Consider the following 23,280-nt stretch of genomic DNA (forward strand, 5'->3'; position numbering starts at 1 on the left):
TGGTTGTGTAGTGAGCTTTGCCAAACAGATTCAACATTTTGTAGAGAGTTACCTAATTTGATTGATCAGGCTGGTGTTTTACTAGTATAATATTTACCAAAGGCTGGACTCTAATACAGTTACATGGAAATACAGCACCTACTTCAGGTACTTGAAATCTGGGATTATTTTATGTTTATTTTATTTTATGTATTATTTCTTTAGAACTAATTTTGAGGAACAGAAGACTATACTATATTTGGTGTCATTCAGCTGGCTTATGTGTTCTGGGAAGTACACAAGCAGAATTAAGGTGTATCTTTGGCTATTGGAGAACACAGTGAGGGTGTTATAAGTTTTACTTACTGATTGCAAAATAATATTTTAAAAATGTTTTCTGTTTTAATAGTTTAACAAATTGTTCTAGGCTTTTAGTCCATTGCAACAAATGCACGCAACAAATGTGGTATTTTCTGGAAATATTTTTTCCAGTGAAAGCCATCTAAAATATTTGCTAAATTCTAGGTAAAATATATATTTCTGAGGTAGTGGTATTAGGTTAGCTCTTTATCCAGAGGAGGGTAACAAGAAAAGGAATGACTTTACCAAAGCCATTAAAAATTATAAAAGCATGGGGAAAATTGATCAATTTGAATGTCTAAAATTGTTAAATTGAAATATTAGATACAAAGTAATTTGTTATGTCTGGAGAAGTAGTTATAAAGCATAAATATATTGGTGATAAGAGAAATTTATTTGTTTGGATTCTGTATATGGCAGTCAGAGTTGTGCTCAGGGTATCCTCTGAGTAGCTGTGTAGAAAACCTAGGGAGACAAATGTCTGAAGGAAACAGTTGACCATATTTGAGTTCCCTTCCTACATCTTGTTTATATTATGTGGAGTAAAAATTTTGGAGGTGCAGCTTGCTTTTTATAATGGTAAATAGTGGGTTGGAGTCTAACTTCACAGCTAAGACTTTTATAACCAAATGACTAAAGTCATTTAATGAATGAAAATAAATATAACCATATAGCTTACAAATAAGTAAATCAAGTAGGATCCTGAACAACTGGAGAACTTCTGAAGTTTCTTGAGATGCTTGAAATTGACACAATGCTCATCTTTTGGATTGTTACAGAAATGATACAGAAGTCTCTAGAGTAGACCTTTGTAGTGACTTGCTGTCCAAACTTGACACAGGCAGGAACGGTGAATATCTGCGATATGCACCTTCAGCACATCCCAGGATTTAAATAAAAGTGACATCTTGATGATTATGAATCAATGAAAGGTACCTCACTGGGGTACCTCACCTGAGTACCCAGAAGAGAGAAACACACATACAGACCTTACTTATAATGTTATAATGAGTTTTCAAATAGTGAAATCTTTTCTGGAGTTGATTTACAGACTAAATTAATATGAAAAAAATACTGGATGGATGCAGAACATTTATGTTGGGAAAACTGTGTTCTGCAGTGGTTGTCTCTAGGTAGTTGAACAACTTGTCTTCTCATTTTCTCTAATAAAGAGGCTCTGCTTTCTGGATATAAAATACATAAAATCTTTTACATAAGTATTTAGAGAATAATCAGAAATGCTTTTCCTCTGTACTTGTTTGTCGTTTTTTTAATATGCTTCTCAAGGGTTTGGTCCACAGATGTCTTTGGTGATGTTGCTGGCTTGTTGCAGCTTTTGCTGCTTGGAAATGTATCTTTAATGGCTATGTATGTGCTGCAAGTGCAATGCTTTTTATTTTTGGTTTAAAAACAATTGTTCTATACTATTTCTATCAGGTTTATCCAAAGCCATGTTTTCTAGGTTGCATAAGTAGACGAATTCCTGTATTTCATATCCTTGTTACAGTTGGATTTGACTTTTGGAATGTAGTCCTTGTGGCACTGCTTAGGACTGCTTGGGAGTTGTATTGAATTTCATATATAGGTACTGACATGCATCACACTTTTTTTTTCCCTCCTTTTTTATCTTGTATCATTGAAGCATGTAATTAGAAGATTATTGACATACATGACACCATGTAAAAAATTCCCATAATTGCTTACATGTTAGAGATATGTAGATGACTGTCATAAAGAAAGATTTAACTGGAAACTTGCATAACTGTCACCAGACTGCTTCTGATGTTTGTGTGTGGATCAAAATGAGAGGACTGTGGAATTCAGTGCTGCTGAAGTCTTTGATTTGGTAGGGTAGACTAGTGGGGAGGCTGCTGTATCTGATCAGTTTTCTTCCGTGGAAGTGAGTAAAGTCTTCTTGAGATTCTCCTGTTCAGAAATAATATTAGTGTGGTATAATTTGTCATCTTTGAGCAAGCTATAGTCTGTGTCCTGCAGGTGTATTAAAACTAGATAACTGTTGACTGAATATCTAAACTTTAAGCTCTTTGAAGCCACAGGGCAGTTCAAATGAGTCCTCTGATAACCTTGTATATATCAGCTTTCAGATTTCTGTACCTCTCTGTAGCTATTTTGAAGTATTTGAGGTTTTTTTTCTGTGGTTGATGTGTGTACTAACAAATGTATTAATTACTAGTGGTCTTATCTTTAAAACTTGTACTGGGCATGTCTGGTTTAGAGTTCATTTTCATGTAGCAGCCCATATGGTGCTGTGTTACAGATTGGTGACCAGAACAGTGTTGAAAAGACACCAGTGTTTTAGTTGTCACTGTACAGTGCTTGCACAACATCAAGGTCCCCTATGCTTCTCATTGTGCCAGTCAGTCAGCTGAGGGTAAGCAAGAGGCTGGGGCACGACACAGCTGGCACAGCCAAGTTGAATTGAGCAGGGGAATATTCTGTAACATATGACATCACATTCAGCAGTAAAATTGGGTAGTTGTTTTTCCAAAATAGACCTTGCTCAGGACTGGAGAGACATTGTTCTGCTGGTGGGGAATGACTGCTTTTGCATCATTTGTTTTCTTCTTTTTTCTCCTTGTACTTATTAAACTGCTTTTATCTCAACGTGCAAGGTGGGTCCCCCTCCCCACTGCTTTTGCCGTTCTTTTCATTTCTCCATCCTGCTGTGCAGTGAGAAGGCAACTGGGTGGGGGCTTACCTGTTATCCACAGTCAAGCAGTGCAAAACTATGGCTTTGTGTGACATGAAAAATGAAATCTGGAGTCATTAGCTGGATTAGTTCCAAAAATGTCCTGTATGGTAATGAATACCAACATTGCTATATTGCTACTGTACTCCTTTTTAGCTTTGCTACAGGGATGCTTGAAGTCACTTTAAGCCTGTTCTGACAGGTGTTGCAGCCCTAGAGGGTTATTCTTTTTCCCCATTTTATTTTCAGAATACAGTGGTGAATTCTTAATTAAGAACTTGGTATTTAGGGAGCTGCTCCTTAGCTATTTTTAATCCAAAAGTACCTTTATCCCTCTTCTGGTAGAAACCCAGGTTTTGGAAAAAGATTCTTTCAGTACCTCTAACTCATCATGGTTAGCAGTTACACAAACTTTGAGAGATGATTTATGGGTGTTGTTATTCTCAATGCTTCACATGCTGCATTTTTTTCTTGGAGTCTGGAATTGCAGCACCTTAGAATATTAGGTATTAGATTATGAATTTGAGATATATTCCTGAATTATGAAATATTGTTTGACTGTCTTTCTTTATAGACCTGCATCAGCAATGTGGTTTTGCTTTAAGCCTTTAATTTCAAATTTTGGAGTGGAGAAAAAGTTGTTTAAGAATGAAAACCTTTAATTTTTCACTTTTTTTTTTTTTAGATGTCTTGAGAGCTGGGTTAGTATCATAACTGGCATTAACACAATTCAGGAACTTCATCTTTTCAAATTAATTTCGCTCTTGATAATAAATACATTTTTAGATTTCCAAGACAACTTTGCTTATTTTAAATAGAGTTTTAAGTAATTGATTGGAAAGCACAGAGGACTGTATTAGGTAGAAATCTGTCTTTTTGTAATAGCAAGTTTTTCATGGTTTGGTGGTTGTAATGGGTTAGTAGGGGTGTTGAACAAATTGGTTGAGTCCAGCAAGATCCCTGGAGGTATTTAAAAGATGTGTAGATATGGCACTTAGGGACAAGGGCTAGGTGAATGATTGGATTTGATGATCTGAAAGGTCTTTTCCAGCCTAAACAATACTTTGATTTCATGATACAAGACCTGTTTTAACATGACTATGGTGGAGTCTAGCTATTTTAGTTCATGTAATTTTCACTCTTCAAATCTTAGTTGAAAGAAAGCAAAGTGTGCTCATGGATCCATTTTTTTGTCAGAACTTACACTCACTCATCTATGATCCACGTAAAATGGTTTAAAACTTTGTGGTTTTAAAGGGACTAAAACCATGTGAAGATCACTTTAACAGGAAGTTATGGATTATTGATTAGCCCTGATCATACTAAATTGGTAAGATAAATTTGGCTAGGCCCTGGTAAATGCATTTGTTCTTAGATGAGGAACTTAATTCCTTTCAATTTCTGTTATGTACCTCTGAACATTTGACTTTCCACTGCAGTGTCTAAGGCCCAGATCTCTTCCATAAATATTGAGTCAAATTGAGTAGTCTCTTCCATTTGAAATGCTCATTTCACGTCTGTGGGTATTTGTCATATTGATTTGTGAAGAAAGGATGCTAGTTTTCCTCATGGTTTTCTGGGGTAGATTGTCACAGTGTACGGTATGAGTTAACGCGTTTCTCTGGAGTACTAAGTGCCTGTGGCACCTGATTTCTTTATTGGTGAGGGAACTGAGCTTGCTTAGCCATTTATATCCTTGGCAGAGAAAACCTGCTGGCAAAAATAATCTGATGTCATGTGCTTGGTGGTAGTGTGCTGGAAATAGAATACATGTGCGCAACACATGGCAAAAATAGTCATTACATGGTAAATAATTCTTTCCCATTTGCTTTTGAAAAGAATAAAACTGTTATGTAGTAGAGGTACTTAGACATGTCTGAATCTATAAAATTTTCGCCTTAAGATGTTTGCAACAGTTAGTTTCACATCTGCTTTTATAAATGGCTTAGAATTGGGTATAATGCAGCTATATATGTGTGTTAATTGTCAAAAATACAAAGAAAAGCTTCCAATAATTAAAATATTTTACTCTCTTCTCTTGTCTTTGCCTGCAGCTGACACTGGTTTACTTTAAGAATACCTTTGTTGTATATTTACTTCACTAAAAGATTTTTTTCGGTGGCATCTAAATTGAACGTGCAGCTTGAAAGCTGAAGGAGAAAAAAGTAACTGAATTTACATAAATGTAGCATAGAGTTGCTTATATATATGCATGTGTAACATTACCTTTGTAATATGTTCGTGAAGTGATGTAGGAAAATTTAGATACCTGTCTGCAGTGAAAATGGTTTGAATTTTGTACGTAGATTTTTTTTCAATGTGCAATCTGTGGACATTTGTTTGAACATTTAAAAATTTATTAAAACAGAGAATTTATTTGCAAAAGTAGTATAGATAATAAGAAAATGAAGAAATTCTGAACTTTCTGCTTTGATTTTTTTCCTTGTAAAATTTTTACTTTTTTTCCTAGTTAAGCACTGATTCCATGTGTGTGATTTAATAAATAGAAGTACATGGGTACTTCTGTTTATACAGATCAGGCAACTCCTCTTTTGTCTTGCACCAAATTAATAAGTAAAAGAAAAGCTGTGACTTTTAGTCAGATCATGCCTGTTGTAACAAAATGCAGTTTCTCCAAAATTAATAAATGATAAAAAGCTTCAGCGATACTGAAATTGGCTAAGAATGAACTTTGTAACACAATTTGAAGTATTAGAAAGCAGGCATTCTTTATTGCAGCTCTGGACACATTCAGAGGATTTTTCCTCTAATTGAATGTGTGTCATGAAACTTTACAGCAGGGTATTTATTCCATCGTGATCATACATATTCATTACAGCATACTTCCTAGGTAATATATAAACATCACTTTTCCTAGAACTGGTTTACATGCATCCACCTCCTACTGGAAGTCCTTTTATGATCCTAGAGGGTAGTCTAGAGGGGTCTCTGGTTGTTGTATTCACTGAGTGCCCCCAAGATTGTAATGACTTTGCCTTGAACTTCTCTTAGGGTATGCGCTTTTCTTTCTTGTTACATAACTTTGCCACAAAAACCACTTATGTTCCTCATCATCTGTTTATCCACTGGTTCCAGTTACCAGTTTAGCATCCTGTATGTCTGCTTTTGCATTCTTTTATCTAATTTTTAGTTAGAATTTGAGCTTTTTTTTGCAACTTCAAGGAACTGAAAATTTCTGTTGTCTGTTGTCTGTCAACAGATAGGTAATTAATTGTCTACAATTTCCCTCAGCATCTTCCAATCTAATGTATGTAGTTTATATTAATAGTGAAGCATCAGGGTTTTGTAGGGTATAAGAAATTTAGATCTAAATTAATATTTTTTTATTTTAAGATTTCTTTATGGGGTTCCTGTTACCAGCTGGAACTTACTGAGTGCAAGCGGATGGACATGCTTTTTAAGTGATTGAGCTCTGGGTGCAAATATCAGCAATCTGTTTAATTTGGTAAACCCCTCCAGATGGCAGGTAACACTCCCGTGTTGGCTCTCCTTTCCCTTCCTTTCTTTCTCTAGGGTAATTTTGCTGCCAAGTCTATTGGATGGTCTTTAAAAATAGAGGAGATCAAATATCTCTGAAGTATTTTAAAATAGCAAGTCCTTAGAAGATAGAATTGAGTTTGCAATATTGGTGCTGAAAATATATTCAATGGATGGAAAATTTTGCTATTTGCAAGCTCTTTGGTTTATTTTTCTGAGTCAGTTTGAAGCCTTTGGGGACACTGGGAGTAAGGGGAAGTACTGCTTTTGAACTGTGTAACTTGGTATACTGACAAATAGAATTGCAGCTGCTGTTTGCATCTCTGAGTTTTGTGTGAACAAAGAATAATCAAGAGATGTTCCTGTTCACGGCTCAAATACTTACTTGTCCTTAGTTTCACATGGAGGAACACATTCTACTGTGTAGAAAGGCAAGACTTTGGCCTTGAGTGCTGTCCCAGTATCAATGTGAGCCAGAGATGTTGGTGCAGGAATGGCAGCTGTTTTAATGGTGGTGTTCCATTGGTTTTTTGTTTGTTTGTTTTTTTGCGGTTTTTTTTGGCCTAAGTTTTTTGAGTAGACCTAGAATGGCCAATGCTGAGCTCTATATCTTTAACCAGGAAGGTGCTTCTTCTCCAGTTTGGGTTTTCCCACAAAAATCCTTGTTCTTCTTACCTAGTGTATCTTGAAAAGGTTTCTAGTCAAACTCAGTTTTCGCCTCATAATCTTTCTAAGGCCATTACTTCAAGTCTTTCTTCAAGTTTGTTTGAAGTCTGATGTATATAGAGAATGGTCATTCTGTAATTTGGAGGCAACAGAATGTGACTATTGTTGCAGATATTCCTTACAATGTGTCTGTAGTTTCATATACTGCATGTATTATTTACCAGCTTCTTTAAAAGTTCCACCGAAAGTATCAGTTGCTGCGTAGCAGCACGGAATTCAGTTTCATTGAATCTTGACCTGTGGGAAGTTTACAGCTACTATACCATCATGACTAATACAGACCATTGAAAAAAAAAAAAAAAAGCCAAAGAGATACTGGGTGATGCCTGTGAAATCAAGGGAAAGAATGAAGGGTAGTGAAAAAGAAGAAAAAGACTTTCACCCATGTGAAATGCATTCAAGTGATCTAGCAGTTCAAATAGTGGTTTTTCTCAAGAAAAACTCCTCCTTTCTTTAATAGGATTTATGCTTGAATAATGACTTCAGGACTTCTTTAGAAGAAATTCTGACTTTCTCTTTTTTACCACATAGCACACTTCCTCCTTTTCTGTTTACAGCTCATAAAACTGGGTGTGCTGTTAGTTAACTATTTTTGTACTTACTGCTAATCAAAAAAGATAACCCCATCAGTATCGATTTCTTTTAATCTTAAAACCCCATATCTGCCATGGTCAGATATACAGTATATGCAAAATATTTGAGTCAGTCATCTGTGATAGTGCTATGAAATGTCTTTTTTTGATTACTGAATTTACTAGAAATCAAAGTGGAGCAAACAGGTTGCTGAGAATTTTGGGTGTGTTCATATTTTTTTTGTGTTGAAAGGCTTAGTACTACTTACTAAGAATATTTGGTCTGAATATTCCTTAAAGGTTTGAGAAGAAGGATGAAGAGTCTCACCACTAGCAAGTTTTGGGAATGCTTTCTAATGAATCAGAAGATAGAAAACTGTGTGTCAGTTGTTATTATAGGGATTTGATGTTAGCAGACTTTACTGCAAAGCTATTGCAATTGATACAAATGAGATATGGTACTACATTAATGCTGTCTTTTTCAGTAGTAGTGGTGTTAGAATAGCCATATGTGATTATTCTAGTAAGTAAATTAGTTTTAGTTTTGGTGCTGATTTGTTCAGAGGATTTTGTTATGGAAGATGTAGAATAAATAGAAGTCACAATTAATAATTCCACAATTAGGTTGGAGATAAATAATAGGGCAAAAATACAGCTGTTGTGGCTGTCAGACTTTAACTTTGCTATTCTGTATAAGAATTCAGTTATGTTTAATGTAGAAGTTCTCCTAGTGAAGGTTGAATTTGAAAATGAAGAGTTGTTTGAGGAAGTTGAAGTTGAATTTTCAGACTACCAGAATGACTAAAGAAGTACTTCTGTAATGCTTGTTGTGGAAATAACATAATAACACAGAAATACAAGTTGTATAGGAAAAAGCCTTTTTGCTGTTGTTGTGGTTTTGTTAAAAGAAAAAGCTCTGTGTTGAATAATAATTGCAACATACATTGTTTTTTATTAAATGCTGATACTTATCTTTACCATGATGTGTGTTGTAAGCTCACAATCTTGTCCTTTAGCTGGGATATTTTATGAGAAATTATTCTAAGCTTGGAGCACACAGGTTTGTCATGATTTGATTGTTTTAAAGGCCCGTGGTTGTGGTTCCCAGCCACTTACCAGCTGACCTTCACTACTGCTACCACCATTTTCTCTTTCTAGATCTTCTCCATTGATTCTGTATCTGAGATTCAAAAATTATGCAACCTTTGTGCTGGTCTTCTGGGGTTCCTGATTTGTTAGCTTGACAGAACTCAGCAGAACTGTCACATAGCAGAGAATCAAAAATAATGTCGTAATTTACTATTTGGTAACGTGTAACTGTCCCATCCTTGTACTTTTCCACCAGTACTGGTGTTGTGGTTTAACCCCAGCTGGCAACTAAGCACACACAGCTGCTTGCTCATTCCCTCACCAGTGGAATTTTAGGGAGTGAATAGGAAGAGTCAAAGGTAGAAAACCTGTGAATTGAGATAAAGACAGTTTAAGAGGGAAATCAAAAGCTTTGGACACAAGAAAAGTAAAAAAGGAATTTGTTTACCACTTCCCATAGACAGGCAGGTGTTCAGCCCTTGCCAGGCCACATCAAGTATAACTGTGGCTTGGAAAAAAAAATGACATCACTCCAAATGTCCTTCCCTTTCTCCTTCTTCCACTACACTCTATATCCTGAGCATGATGTCACATGGTCTGGAATACCCCCTTGGTCAGTTGGAGTCCCCTGTCCTGTCTGTGTCCCATCCCAATCTCTGATGCACCCCCAGTCTCCTCGCCATCATGCAGTGCAAAAAGCAGACAAGACTGTGGCTGTGTGTAAACCCTGCTCAGGAATAACAAAAAACCTCTCTATATTATCAACCCTGTGCTCAGCACAAATCCAAAACACAGCCCCATACCAGCCGAAAAGAAAAAAAAATTACTCTACCCCAGCCAAAACCAGCACAACTGGTCTATTTCATGTTTCATGGAGGAAACTGCAAGAAGTCTTGGTGTAATATGGCTGTAAGAGGATAGGGACTAGGGAGTGACTGAGGCAGTTACTGGATGATGGAAATTTCATAAAGAAAACTGGTTGGTGTTCGGGAAAAAATTGACTTTAAAGAGGTGGGGTTTGTAGCTTTATAATGGTTCTTTTTTCCCCTGCTTCTGCAAGTGAAGATGAATTCAGGAAACACATGTGAGGTGTAAGCTGCCTTTTTTTTTTTTTTTTTTTTTTTTTTCAGCTGAAGAGGTTAACGGGAGGAATATTGTTGTGTGTGTCTAAATTTAGAGCTGAACACACGGGATGGAAAAAAAGCCAGCTGACTTTAATCTGTATCTGGTCTGAATTTGCATAGGCATTGGAAGAAGATTGTAGACCCTTTGTATATGAAGTTAGTTGTTTATATTCAGGATTCCTGTATTTTAGGTGGAAACCTGTGTGAATTAGCACCTGGACCTTTCACAAAGTCTCAGAATTCAAAAGCTTAAAGAAAAAAAAATTAGGCAACCCTCCCCCCCTCTATCCCTGAAGTTGTACTTTCTGAAATATCCTATTTATGAGAACTGATATAGCAGATAGTGCTTTAAATATGCTGATCTGTGTGTAAATTATTGCAAGATATGTAAGATAACTTATAGTGGAGCTATAGTGCTGCCATCTTACCAGAGGGAATGTTTAGGACTGACATCTTGCCACAGGCTTAAATATATAGGATTGCAGACATTTTGTTTGTTTTTCACAGTTTGGTTCTCAGGAATGCTTCTGTGACACAGAGGGCATATGTGCAAAAACTGCAGGTATCAAGTCATGCTAATAGCTGATCTTATATGGAAGAATATCAATATCCATTTTGGCTTAAAAATCAGATATCCACATTTAGATAACTTCAGGAATATATAGTATACATGAAAAAAAAAGGGTTTTATTAATTTATATAGGAAATATACATAGCAGCCTTCAAGCCAAATTGTTTTTCTGTCAACCAAAATGACTGCAGTGAGCATCCTTCTCATTTTGTTTTGAAATTTAGAATACATCTGTCTTTTTATTATCATTATATGTAAATGCATTTTCCTTTGTACTCAGTTCAGGTGGTGTTTGCAAAGATTTGTGTGTACAGGTGTGCAACAGGATTGATGGTTGCTGTTTAGTAAAGCAAATGGCTACAATTGAAAGTAGATGGTTACTCTTTAGTTATGAAAGGTGCTTTAGCCATATATTGTGAACTGATTTCTTAGATAAAGTGATATTTAACAGGCAATTATGAAAAATATGTCGTAATCTCCTTAGTATGTTTGTGTAACAGTACCAAAGGCTGAGAGATAACCCAATTAGATAGGCATAAGGCCAAGGTCTGTGTTTTCAGCCAGTGACTCTTTGTTTATAGCTCTTTGGCACTTTAGAGCCTGCTCTTAGTATATTAATTCACTGTTGTAGCTGGGTCTCGTGATAATGCTCTGGTATTACTTTTTTGGTTCCTTATGTTGCATACTCAGATATCTTCCTAATGCCCATGAACATATGTGCACTTCCTTATACTGCTTTTCAATCATTTTGGATTTTTGCAGATGCTGACTTTCTAAGCATTTTGTGCATCTGGAAAGTTGAGTTCCGAATACTTATATGTAACTTTTGAACTTCTCCATTTTATATGAGAAGATTTTACGCACTTGCTTAGTATTTCTTTACCTTTGTGTTTTTTGTTTCCTATCTTTGTTGAAATCATTACATGGTTTTTGTTTTGGGTGGGACAGAGTTAATTTTCTTCCTAGTAGCTGGTACAATGCCGTTGTTTGGATTCAGTATGAGAATAATGTTGATAACACAGTGATGTTTTGGTTGTTGCTAAGTAGTGCTTACCGTAATCCAAAGGCTTTGCAGGTGCACAAGAAGCTGAGAGGGAGCATAGCCAGGACAGCTGGCCCAAACTGGCCAAAGGGGTGTTTCATACCATGGAATATTATGCCCAGTTTATAAACTGGGGGCAGTTGCTGGGAGCTGCTGATTGCTGTTGGGGGGGCAGGCTGGGTGAGTGGTGAGCCATTGCACATCATGTGGCTTTTCTCCTTGGCCTTCATTTCTCTTTTTGTTACATCTGTTGCTGTTGTTGTTTTTATGAAGATGATTATTCTTATTTTACTCTGGTTATTAACTTGTCATTATCTCAGCTCTCTTTCTGAGTCTCATTCCCATCCCACTGGCAAGGGAGGTGCAGTGAGCAAGTGGCTGTGTGGTATACTTAGTTGCCAGCTTGGGTTACACCACAACAGAACTGCAAAAAAATATAGCCATCCAAGTTATGTTTGCCACATAGAAGTGATGATCATGTCTGTTTACCTTCAAATTAAGAAATAATTAGAAAGGAAAAATATGTATGTATGAAAAAGGAAATATGTATGAGAACATGAGAGAGTTTGAATAAACTTAGAATAAATTTTGTGGGATTCTTTCCTCATTGAAAAGTTTCCAGGTATTCTGCAGCATGGGCAAAGTTAATGTGAATCTTAGTTTTTTTAATCTATCCTTAAGGAATTAGAAAACTAAAAAAAAAAAAGAAAAAGGGGGGGGTGGTATGCAAAGCCATGTTTTACCGACAGTACATTATTCTTTTACAGGTTATTCTTTGAGGACATGGTCTTTTGATATATTTTACCTGTTACATGCATGTGTGATTTAAAACCTAAATATAAAATCTCAGAGCACAGAAAATGTAGAGGAAGTTGTACTGGCTTGTAAGATCTTTCTTTTCAGTAGTACTCATAAAAGAAGCTGATCCTCAGAAGCAAGTTGCTAGCAGTTCTTTGTTTAGTAGCTATTTTGGTACTATTTTTTCCCTTTTTATCCTTAACTTTCAGATCTCTTGTATCTCACTAGCAAAATACATGATCCTTGAAGACACAATGTTTCATTTCTTAATGTTCTGAATTAGTAACTGATTCATAAGTATTGATAGAGTCAGTTTGAATCTAAAATCTTGAAAATATTTAGGAATACAGTATAGCATATTCAGTACATTCTAAATTTATTTTGTGTATTCTGTACCTTTTAAACATTAGATTTGAATATTCATTTTTATTCTGGGAAAAAAAAAATTCTGTTTTTTAATCTCTTGAATATCCTTTTTATATTTTTGTTTATTCGACCTTGGAAAATGGGACAGACTTCCAAAGCATTCAGTTACGCAGAGATATGCTTAGGATGGAAGAAGCTCAGCTGGAGTTTGAACTGGCAAAAGGTGTCAAGAGTAACAAGAAAAACTCCTGTAGGTATGTTAGTACCAAACATAAGGTCAAGGAAAATGTAGGTCTGCCGCTGCTCGGGTCTGACAGCTTAGTTATGGACAACACGGTAAAGGTAGAAGTATTCCATTTTCTCTTTGCCTTGGTCTGCATGGGGAAGGTCAGCTCCCAAGTCTCTATGCCAAGAAGCAACAACAAATTTAACAGCAAAGCAGTGATAGAGTAGGACTGAATTAAGGTCCGGCTGTAGCAGTTGGACACATACCCGTGAACAGGATTTGGTGGGATGCATCCGAATTGGTCCACCATCTATCTAATTTGAAAGGTCATGGAAGGCCTAAGTGACTGGAAAAGGGCAAATATTATACCTATCTACAAAAATGAAAATTTGGGAAACTGCAGAGCCGTCAGTCTCACTACATTTTTGGGGGAAGTCATGGAACAAGTGTTTGTTGAAGTTTTTTCCAAGCATGTGAAAGACAAGAAAGAAAATGGCTAGGAAAACCCAGCTCAGATTTACCAAGTGTAAATTGTGGTTGACCAATATGATGCTTTCTGTGACAAAACCACTTGTTCAATGGATGAAAGAAGTGTTACAGATGCTCTGTACCTTGACTTTAACAAAGCACTTGACATGATCACCCCAGTATTCCTGTAGACAAGTTGGTAAGATACAATTTGGACATACAGACTGTGAAAAGTGTCTCATCTCTAAAGATCAAAGGACAATGTGATGTTAGTGGCTCAAAGTCAAACTGTTAATGGTCCTTGGAATGGCATTCCTTGAAAGTTGGTCTGCTGGGTCCAGTAGTGCTATTCAATATCTTTGCAAATATTCTAATGATAGGACTGAACCATCCCTGAATTTGCAGATGACTTCAAAGTGGAAGGAGAGGGAGATGTCTGGGAAGAAGGAGCCACCATTCATTCAGAGAAACCTTGAGAGGCTGAAAAATTGGACCAAGAAGAATTGCATGAGTTTTAACAAAGATAAATAGGAACTGCATCTGGAATGGAATAAACTTAAGTGACAGAACAAGCTGGGAGCACACTGGCTGCAGGCCTGCTGCAGAGCACTTGTGGGTTCTGGGGGACAGCAAACTTAACATGGGCTAGTGTTGTAATAGGGCATAAAGAAGACAAACAGTGTCATGAACTGCATCAGGAAGAGAATCATCAGCCGATCAAGGCATATGCTCATTCTACTCAGCACTTCATAGGCTAGCATAAGGTGATTAGAGGGGTGGAGGTTGGTGAGAGGGGAGAGAATATTGGTCTTCCTGTGCCAGGTAGATTCAGAGAAAAGTACTCTATTTACAGTTTATACAGTGACAGAAGAAGCAGTAGGCACCGGTTGCTCTAGGGGAATACTGTCCAAATAAAAAGAAAAATTCAAGTGTGAGAAGATTAATTAAGAATTAGTCATATAATAAAATAGCTTTCCCAGAGAAATGGTGGAATGTCCCTTGCCAACAGTATTAAAGACTTGGAAGGACCCTGGACAACCTAATCTAGGGCTGTGCATTTGATAGAAGTTTGGACTAGGTCATCCCTATAGAGATTTTATATGGGAAGATAAAACAGAATATCCAGGCTAGACTTGTCTATTATTCTATCAAATAGGTGGGGTTCTTTTTGTTACTTCGTGGAATGTGGTCCAGAGTGTCAATAGTTGTGATGCATTCTGCCTGTTCTTGATTGAGCAGACTGAACTCATTTGTGTTCAAGATGATAGTCAGTAATAGCTCTAATGGTTACAGATTGATGATCTGAGTATCCTGGGTCTGGCTGAGCTGGAGGTGCAATGGAATTATTACTGGTATGCATGCATATATTGTCTGCAAAGCATAAAGTGTTTTACATGGACAAGAGATTTCAGTAGTGACTGGCATTGTTTTGTGCTGTGATTTGTTAAGCATATATCTTTACATGCAGAAAAATGTTAGTTGAAAGCAAAGTAAAAATCATTAATCTACATGGTAACATTATTATGATCAAATTTAAATTATGCTTTCATGGATTTTTAAAAGGATTTTAAGGATATCAATCAGAAGTATATATCAACAGAATAATACTCATAACTTATTACTGTGTTAACAAAGTTCTACTTGTGTTAGACTTGACACTATCTTTAAATAAATATATTTATTTCATGAGATATTTTAGTTTTAAAATTTGGAGCTAAGTTGTCCTGAATAGATTTCAGGCTGTAAAAGCTTTATTAATGAAATTTTTGAAATTTGGAGAAAAAGAAATATTGATAAATCTTTCGCATTTTGAATGTAAGTTGACTATAGTGTTGTCCTCATAAATGTACGTACAGCTTCCTTTTGGGGTATTCTTAACTTCACAGAAGTTTATTGGTGTTTTGCTAATGGATTTCTTGCAATGGCTTCTCCAGAAGTTGGACACATTTGCTTTTAAATAAAGATATTTCCATGTACCTTAATGGATGGGTTTTTTTAGTGGTTATAAGTTAATCTATAATGTATGTAAAAGTTGGCCCTTTGCTCTCTATTTTATTTCATTCAGTATGTGTGGAGAAGGGTGGATATTAATTCATAGTCTGCTTAAATGCATTGTGTGGGAATAAGATGTGGGTTCGTAGGAATTCTTAGCATTTTCGTTGATGAGGTAGTACATATTTTGTAGTTCTGGCTGAAAGCGTTTTAAGTTTCCTTCATAAATTCCTTAACCTGTTTGATTGGATAGGTGGTACATTTGTGTTTTGCTGTTTCCAGTGTTCTTAGTTCTTACTGACAAGATGCAGAAGAATTGGATATAGTATGCAAGAGAGCATCTTCTGATACTCCCCAGTATCACCTCCTTATTGAAATTTTGGTGTGTTGACAAAATTGGTCGATCTGTGTTTGGTAAAATCAAAGGGCAAGCTCACAATAACACTGCTGCACTAAGAATTTAATACTTTATTCTACCTCAAATGCCTGTGCATGTGTCAGACAAAAGACACATCGAGGACCTTTTGGCTCTTGGTAGAATAACTTCACTGTTTAATTTTGGTGTGCCAGCATTCTAAAATACCTGCTTTTTAATACAAACTATTTATTGAATGAAGTTAATTTTTTAAATGTCATATATAAACCATTATGTTTTATGCTTTTTTAGTTTAAAGATTTTGTGATGTGTTTTGGTCACATAGAATAGTCTATACAAGAAGATTTCTAGGCATTTATATTATTCGGAAAGTGAGGCTTATAGTTGGAACATATTTTACAAACACAACATATAGCTTTTCAACAGGACCTGAATTCTGATTAGCAAGTTTGTGAAAATATCCAAATAAGGCAGGAGGCATGGGGTCAGAGTAATCACTGTAAAGGCTGGTTTCCTTTGGTGTGTTCTCTGAGTTAAAAGCTGTCCTTGTCATACATATGTGTAGGTGGAAAAATTCTGGTGAATAACAGCAATACCCCTATCTTGCTGGACTGCCCTTGGCTTTCCCAAATAAACATTTTCTCTGGCATCAGTGTGAAGTGGAAGTCAGGCACATGCTTCAATAATTCTCTCAACTGACAGTGTACTACAGCCAACCATTGAATAGCCAAATCTTTGCAAAAGAGAATTATTACAACAGGGGTTTCATATTTAGGGGAAGTAAGGTAAAAAAGGCAAACAAAGTAACCTTCCTATTTTCTTCCAATATTGGAGGAGGAAAATGAGAAAGTGGTGGATCAAAATCAAACAGAGATTTTCTTTTGGATTGACAAACATCAATACAAGTGTAGGTAGTATTTAAAACAGCATGCATGTTCCTTACATCAGTTTCGAGAATTGATCTGGAAAGACCAGATCACAGCTGACCTCTAAAAGCCTGCTGTTTATACTGGTATTTTTCAAACATACGTGTTCATTGAAAGTCATCAGTAAAGTTCTCTCCAGCCAGTTTGCTGTGTAAATTTTGAAGTGATACTTCTGTGAATTAAGTTAATTCAAGAAGAGTTTACTCACAAATGGAGAGTACCTGACCGAATCCTAATACAGCTGTAGGAGGAAGTGGTTGATGTACTGTCAATGTAGTCTTTCACTGTGGGACTTCTCTTTTGTCCTGCAGTAGCAGCTAGTAATTTGAAAATGGCATTTTACAATCTTCAAAAGGTAGTTCGTAAAATGTTGGGAGCGGTGAGATGAGAACTGGAGAGCATAACTTCTAAAATCACAGCTTCTGTTATTGTTCTGAGTGGATGAAAAGCAGTTAGTGGGACAAAGCACTGACATCAGGAAGCTTAATATGGAGAAAACAATGATTCATGTTCCAGTACAAACCAGATAGATGTGGTGGTATAATTACAGTGTACTGTCAAAACTTCAGCAGTTCGTTTGCCTCAGCCCCCTGGTAGCTTGGGTTTGCCCTTTTCCTTCTTGGGTAGGAGGTCTTAGAGAGTTCTGTGTTCAGTGTGGTGGGGAAGAATGGACCCACAGTAGAGCCTCTGGAGTCTGCTGGGAGTGGATATGGGTGAGCAGATAGGTCAAACTGTCCACAGATTTCAGCTGTGGCCCATAGAAAAATTGCAGAGTTTTGTTGTGTCAGACATTTTGTGGTTTGAAACCTTAGCTACTTTGTTGCTCTCAGCAGTTAAGCAAATACTATTTTCAGCTACTTTGAAGTAGAAAACCTGGGGTGAGAGGAGGGGTCTTTGATTTCAGTAGCTGAGAGAGCAGAACTCTCTGATTGAACCTGCAATCTCCTTCATGGTTAGCTTCAGAAAGGTAACCTTTTCTCCTTCTGACTTGAGAACAGATTTTGAAGAAATATATGAACAGTTCTTTGCTATATGGGTCAGAATTCTTCAATAATTTTTTGACGAGTAGTCGAATCTTGTAACAGGAACAAAAGTATTAAGTTGGTGGCAGTTCCATCTCCTGTGACCCAGAGGATGCCAAGGCATATGTTCTTCTGGAGTGCAGTGAATGGCTTCTGACTAAAATTCTTTCCTCTGAGGAAGGGAACTTCGGTTACTATTATTATTCTTTGGAAAACTAAAATAGAAAAAGGGCTACCAAAAGGGCTCTTTCAGTTTCCTTGACATTTGTGAGGGAGAAACACTTAAAAAAAGGAAATGTTAGTTTACAAAAGTTGGTTAAGGCACTAAGATCAGCTATGTATTTGAAATTTCTTTACAGTATTCAATATCATTAATTTTAAATTAGCAGCTATATTTTAATCCATTCCTAAACAAGGTTTTTGCTAAATATTTAATAGATTTATGTAAATGTCTTCAAGGAAATGTGTATTCTAACTGAAGGAAGAAGTCTGCAGTGTATTTTTTATTTTAGAAGGGTTGGGGTTTCTTTTGGTTGAGTCCCTTTTTCTATTCATGTATTCTAGTCTGAATAAATCAAACCCTAAAAATTGCTTTAATCTTATACTGACAGAAGATTTTCTTACCAGTAGTGCTAGTTGTTTTCTTTATAATGCTTTTCAAGGGGATGCCCAGTGATTTCAGTGTGTGGAAGTTTTGAGTCAGTTTGCACAGCCAAAGAGGTTTTTGTTCATAAAGCATACGGTTTCTTACATAGGCAGTGATTTGAACAGAGTTGAAGAAGCTAGATCCAGACTTTAACTGATATCAAGTAAATGATATTTTTTTATTTGCATGCTTGCTGATGTGACTTCTAAAGCAATTTACCGTTTAACTTCTTAAACGTGACATTTCAAAAGCTCCTTTTAGCTCCAGAACTGTACACATAAATGGATTTGTGAAAATTGCTCGCAGTTTTATATGATTTAGAGTTCTATCCAGATTCATGGATGCAAATTTTGTTTGTTTTTTGAGTTCCTGGCAAGATTTCTTCATGCACTGATTATGAATTACTAAGGTAGCAGTTGCAATTTTGCTGCAGTGCAGGCTTGACTGTAGTAATTCCTGTTTTATACTGTCTGGTCAACTGGCCTATCCTACTGTCTCAGCTGGGGCACATTCTAGAAGGTTGTTTGGCAGTTTTTGGCAAAGTGCCTCATAGTGTAAATTAAGCTTAACATTATTTAGCAGGCGATATGCAAGTGTAGCCAGGACTGATGCTTCATTGTTTTTATATTGACGTACACAGAAGGAGAACAGAATGAGGAGCTTTGCTATGACAGAAGTAGAAGGAAAGATGTAGAGCTGCATTATTTGGCATGGTACTTTAAAGCAACAACTGGATGTCCATCAAAAAATGTCAGATTAAGATCCTGATTTTCACAGAGCTAACCTGGAGTTGTTTAGCATTACAACTAACGCTGTCAACAAAAGTATGTCTAAAACTATGTTTGATGAAGAGAGTCAGGAGGCCTACTGTGAGTTAAGTCCAGAAAGTTAAAAGGTGAAACGAAGCCTATGACTGCATAATTTAAAATTCTGAGCTACAGTCTTAACTTAATCTGAGTTCAGTGCATTTTCCTGAATGGATAGTATTCTCAGGGTAGAGAAATATAAACCTTTTTTTTCCATTTTAAAAAATTGTCTTGTTTAGCCTTTTCAGTCATGCAAAGAGACTAGCTCAATAGGTTAGTTTTTACCAAATGGAAAAAATACATGCTAAGTTGTTGCCTTGTGACTGTTTCACTTCTTTGGAGAACAAATGTGTCTATGCAAGTTTTGCCTGTTTTATGTATTGCTCCTCTATAAGAAAGATAGGCTTCTATATTTAGCTATGATGATGATGATGATGATGATGATGATGATGTTAGTTTCTCTTTTTTTTTACATACTCATGAGAGAAAATGTCAGTTTTTCCTATAAGTGAGCTTTTAAAAACACATTTGTATCCATGCCTAGCTATAGTATGCTTATTAAACAAAATAATTTTTTTATACTCATGAAGAAATAGGTAAAAATTTTCAAGTTGTGGCTTTTTTTTTGATGAACAAAAAAATGATTGTATGTAACTTATTCCAAAATAAATTTAAATAAATGGGTGAAAAGTGAGCTGAAAAATTGGTCCACTGCAGCATTTTTATTTAGATATATATAGTCTGTTAATGTAAAACCATGCAACATATGTACTGTATGATCTACCAGTAAGAGAATAACAAGAGTACATTATGAAAAACACATATTTATCAGACTTTGTGACACAGTTGGGAAAATAAAATAGTACTACAGGTGAACTATAAGCATAAATGCTACTGTTCATAAACTATTTTAATAAAAGAAAATGTCACTGGGAAGAATATACGTAGTGAAAATCTCATTATGGATAATTTCTTTTTTTGTTTGTTTGTTTTGGGCTTTTTGGTTTTGTCTTTCCTTGATAAATAGTTCATGTTTTCCTTGAAATCTGTGGAGAATTTATGTAACCAATTTAAACTCCTTGTCTAGAAGTAGATTTAAAATTTTTCTGAGTGAAGAAATATGTAACTTTTGAAAATGTATTTACAATACATTACAGCTTGCTAACGTATATATGAAATGTCACTTACAGGTGCTGACCTTAAAGAAAGGGCAAAAATGCACTCAAGTGAAGTTAGTTCTTTTGTCTCCAGAGCAAGAGCAACTATTAATGAATTGGGTAAGTAACCTCTCCCTCGAAAAATGTTATTATAACTTTAACCTGAGAATGTTAGATCAGATGAATGATGTAAACATGCATACTTAATTCTTGACAGGTAGTAGAGAATCCCTAACTATGTACTATCACATCACAGATCTTTAATTGGAAGGAACCCATAAGGACTATTGAGTATATTGATAAATGCATTCATTCTTTTAAAGTGTTCCAAGTTGAGTTGGACTTTTTTTAAGAATGCTAGAAAAGTAAAATATCAATTGTAATAGAGGTGATTTTCCCTGCTGTTTGCATAAAGGATGGATTTTTCCGTGACATAAAGAAGCTTTAGTTTTTCCTCTTGCATTCTTGTGATTGGTATAATTATTACAGTCTAATACATTCTAGAAAAATGTTAAACATCAGATGCTGATAGAAATTTAGCTACTAAGGTCTTTTAAAACTTTGTTTAATATGTTTTGGTGTAGTAAAACCTGTTAATAGTTTCAGATTTTAATCAACTTGTACCAGTTTTTAAGGATAGTAATTTCTCTAAGTTTTACTTTACGAATTCACCATCAAATAATTATATTTCTACATCTCTGCTGATCAATTTAAATATAACTACTTTTCAACAGGTTGTTGCCAATGTGATAGTGTAGTGTTCCAAGTTTGAAGGAATTAATTTTCTACATTTAACTTCTATATAAAACGTATTCTGTCACTTGAAATTTTGGCACACAACTCTGAGGAATAAATAATTACTCAGAAAATTTATTTAGATGCATTTCCTTAAGAACACTATCTCAGATTTTGGTTTGGCAGAATGTTATGAATGGATACCAGTTTTTTTTTTTTTTAGGTAAATGACAAACTGCTGAAGTATGAAACTTTGATTAGGTAATTCATGGAGATACTTATGTCCTGAAATGAATGTCATGTCTTTGAAGTGAAGAGACACTCAAGGCTGTTTAAATAAGTGAAATCTGAAAAATATCTAGAAGTGAATGGATCATTAATTTCCTGCATCTGATACTGTATGTCATGCTGGTATTTCTCCTTTTATTGGAATGCCAAGCAAGTGGCAACAAGTTGCTCCATTAATTTACTTTGTAAGAATTTTGGGAGGCTTTCTGAGCATTAAGTTATAATTTTTCAGCCTTCCTTGGCTTGAAGTTACTGGAAATATTCTAAGCTGGTATTAGTGTTTAAATATGGGCAACTGATTTCAAGATTTTCCTATGATTAGTAAATAGGTCTTTTTATTTTAAATTGATTATTTTCAAATTTTTAAGTGAGAAAATTTGTAAAGTCTGAAGGAATATTTGGATTTGGCATTCTTCACTGAATGACTGGAAAATATTCACAGTCATTTGATGCTTTGTTTTGCCTTAGGGTTGAAAAAACTTTGAGAAAAATGTTTAATTGTTGTCATCTTCATTAAGATTCCTGTGAGAGTATTTAACTACTGAGTATGTAAGCAAATTTTCAGTGTTATCTAAAAGGCTTACAGTGAATTACTTGAAGTTTAGGAAACCAGTGTGAGTGCTTTCATTCCTTGATCTCTAGTCACTTGAGAAAGAAGCATGGAATTGTGAGCAAGTGGAATTAATATCTGAGAATCAAGGTTACTGAAGTACTGAGATACAAAAGTTTGTGTGGGAATGTACTAGCAATTTGATATGCATGACATTGGCTGGAAAAGAGAAAGAATTTGAAGATATAGCTTTTGCCTGATAGTTAAAACTTTTTGCTGAAGTTGACCAAGTGTTTCTGTGCTCACTCATCTTTGCCTCCTCCTCCCCCTTCTCTCTCCCTTTCCCTCCCTTTTCCTCCCTTTGCCTCCTTCCTTTCCTCCCTCCCTCCCTCCCTCATTCCCTTTTCCTCCCTCCCTCCTTCTTTCCCTCCATCCCTCTCTCTCTCCATTTCCATCCTTCCCTCCCTCCCTCCCTCCTTCCACAGTAGATGTAGTTATAGGACGGATTAAACATTTTTTTGGGTCTTTGCAGGTCAGTTTGAAAATCATAGAACCACAGAATGGTTTGGGTTGGAAGGGACCTTAAGGATCATCTTGTTCCATCCCGCTTACAACAATCAGGTTCACTAGACCATTCTCAGAGCTCCATCCAGCCTGGCCTTGAACACTTCCATGGATGGGGCGTCCACAGGTCTCTGGGCAGCCTGTTCCAGTGCCTCACCACCCTCACAGTAAAGAATATCTTCCTAAAACCTACTTTCTTCCTGTTTGAATCCATTCATCTTGTCCTGTTGCTACATGGTCTTGTAAAAAGTCCCTCTTCATCTTTCTTCTAGGCTCCCTTCAGGTACTGGAAGGCTGCAATTATGTCACTCCAAAGCTTTCTGTTTTTTAGGCTGAACAATCCCAATTCTGTCAGCCTTTCCTCATAGGAGAGGTGTTCCATCCCTCTGATGAACTTGGTGTCCCTCCTCTGGAATCACTCCAGAGTTCACTAACACCAGCAGGTCAATGTCCATCCTGTGATAAGGACTCCAGAGCTGGATGCGTTACCCCTGGTGGGGCTCTTGTTATGTCATTCCCTACATCAGACAATGGTAGACAATATTGAAAAAATATGTATATGAGGTTAGATTAGATGGGTGCATGAGATGTCCCGTTGATGATGCCCTTATGAATAGAAATGAATATTAATTTTATGGCAAGTCAGATGTTCTTAGTTCCTTTTTTTTTAATTCTTCTGAAGAAGTGAT

The 23,280-nt window shown here is 36.0% G+C and overlaps 1 protein-coding gene across 3 annotated transcripts in view; it reads left to right on the top strand.

The window, feature by feature from the left end:
• Window positions 1-23,280, top strand: part of AUH (AU RNA binding methylglutaconyl-CoA hydratase) — a 110,610-nt gene that overhangs the window by 17,911 nt on the left and 69,419 nt on the right. For all 3 annotated transcript variants that reach the window (XM_048290954.1, XM_048290953.1, XM_048290951.1), the window contains exon 4: window positions 20,488-20,574. In XM_048290954.1, coding sequence (XP_048146911.1) covers window positions 20,488-20,574 — 87 coding nt within the window. The remainder of the gene's footprint in view (window positions 1-20,487; window positions 20,575-23,280) is intronic.

This window comes from Corvus hawaiiensis, chromosome Z, assembly GCF_020740725.1.
Source record: "Corvus hawaiiensis isolate bCorHaw1 chromosome Z, bCorHaw1.pri.cur, whole genome shotgun sequence".
Lineage (NCBI taxonomy): Eukaryota > Metazoa > Chordata > Aves > Passeriformes > Corvidae > Corvus > Corvus hawaiiensis.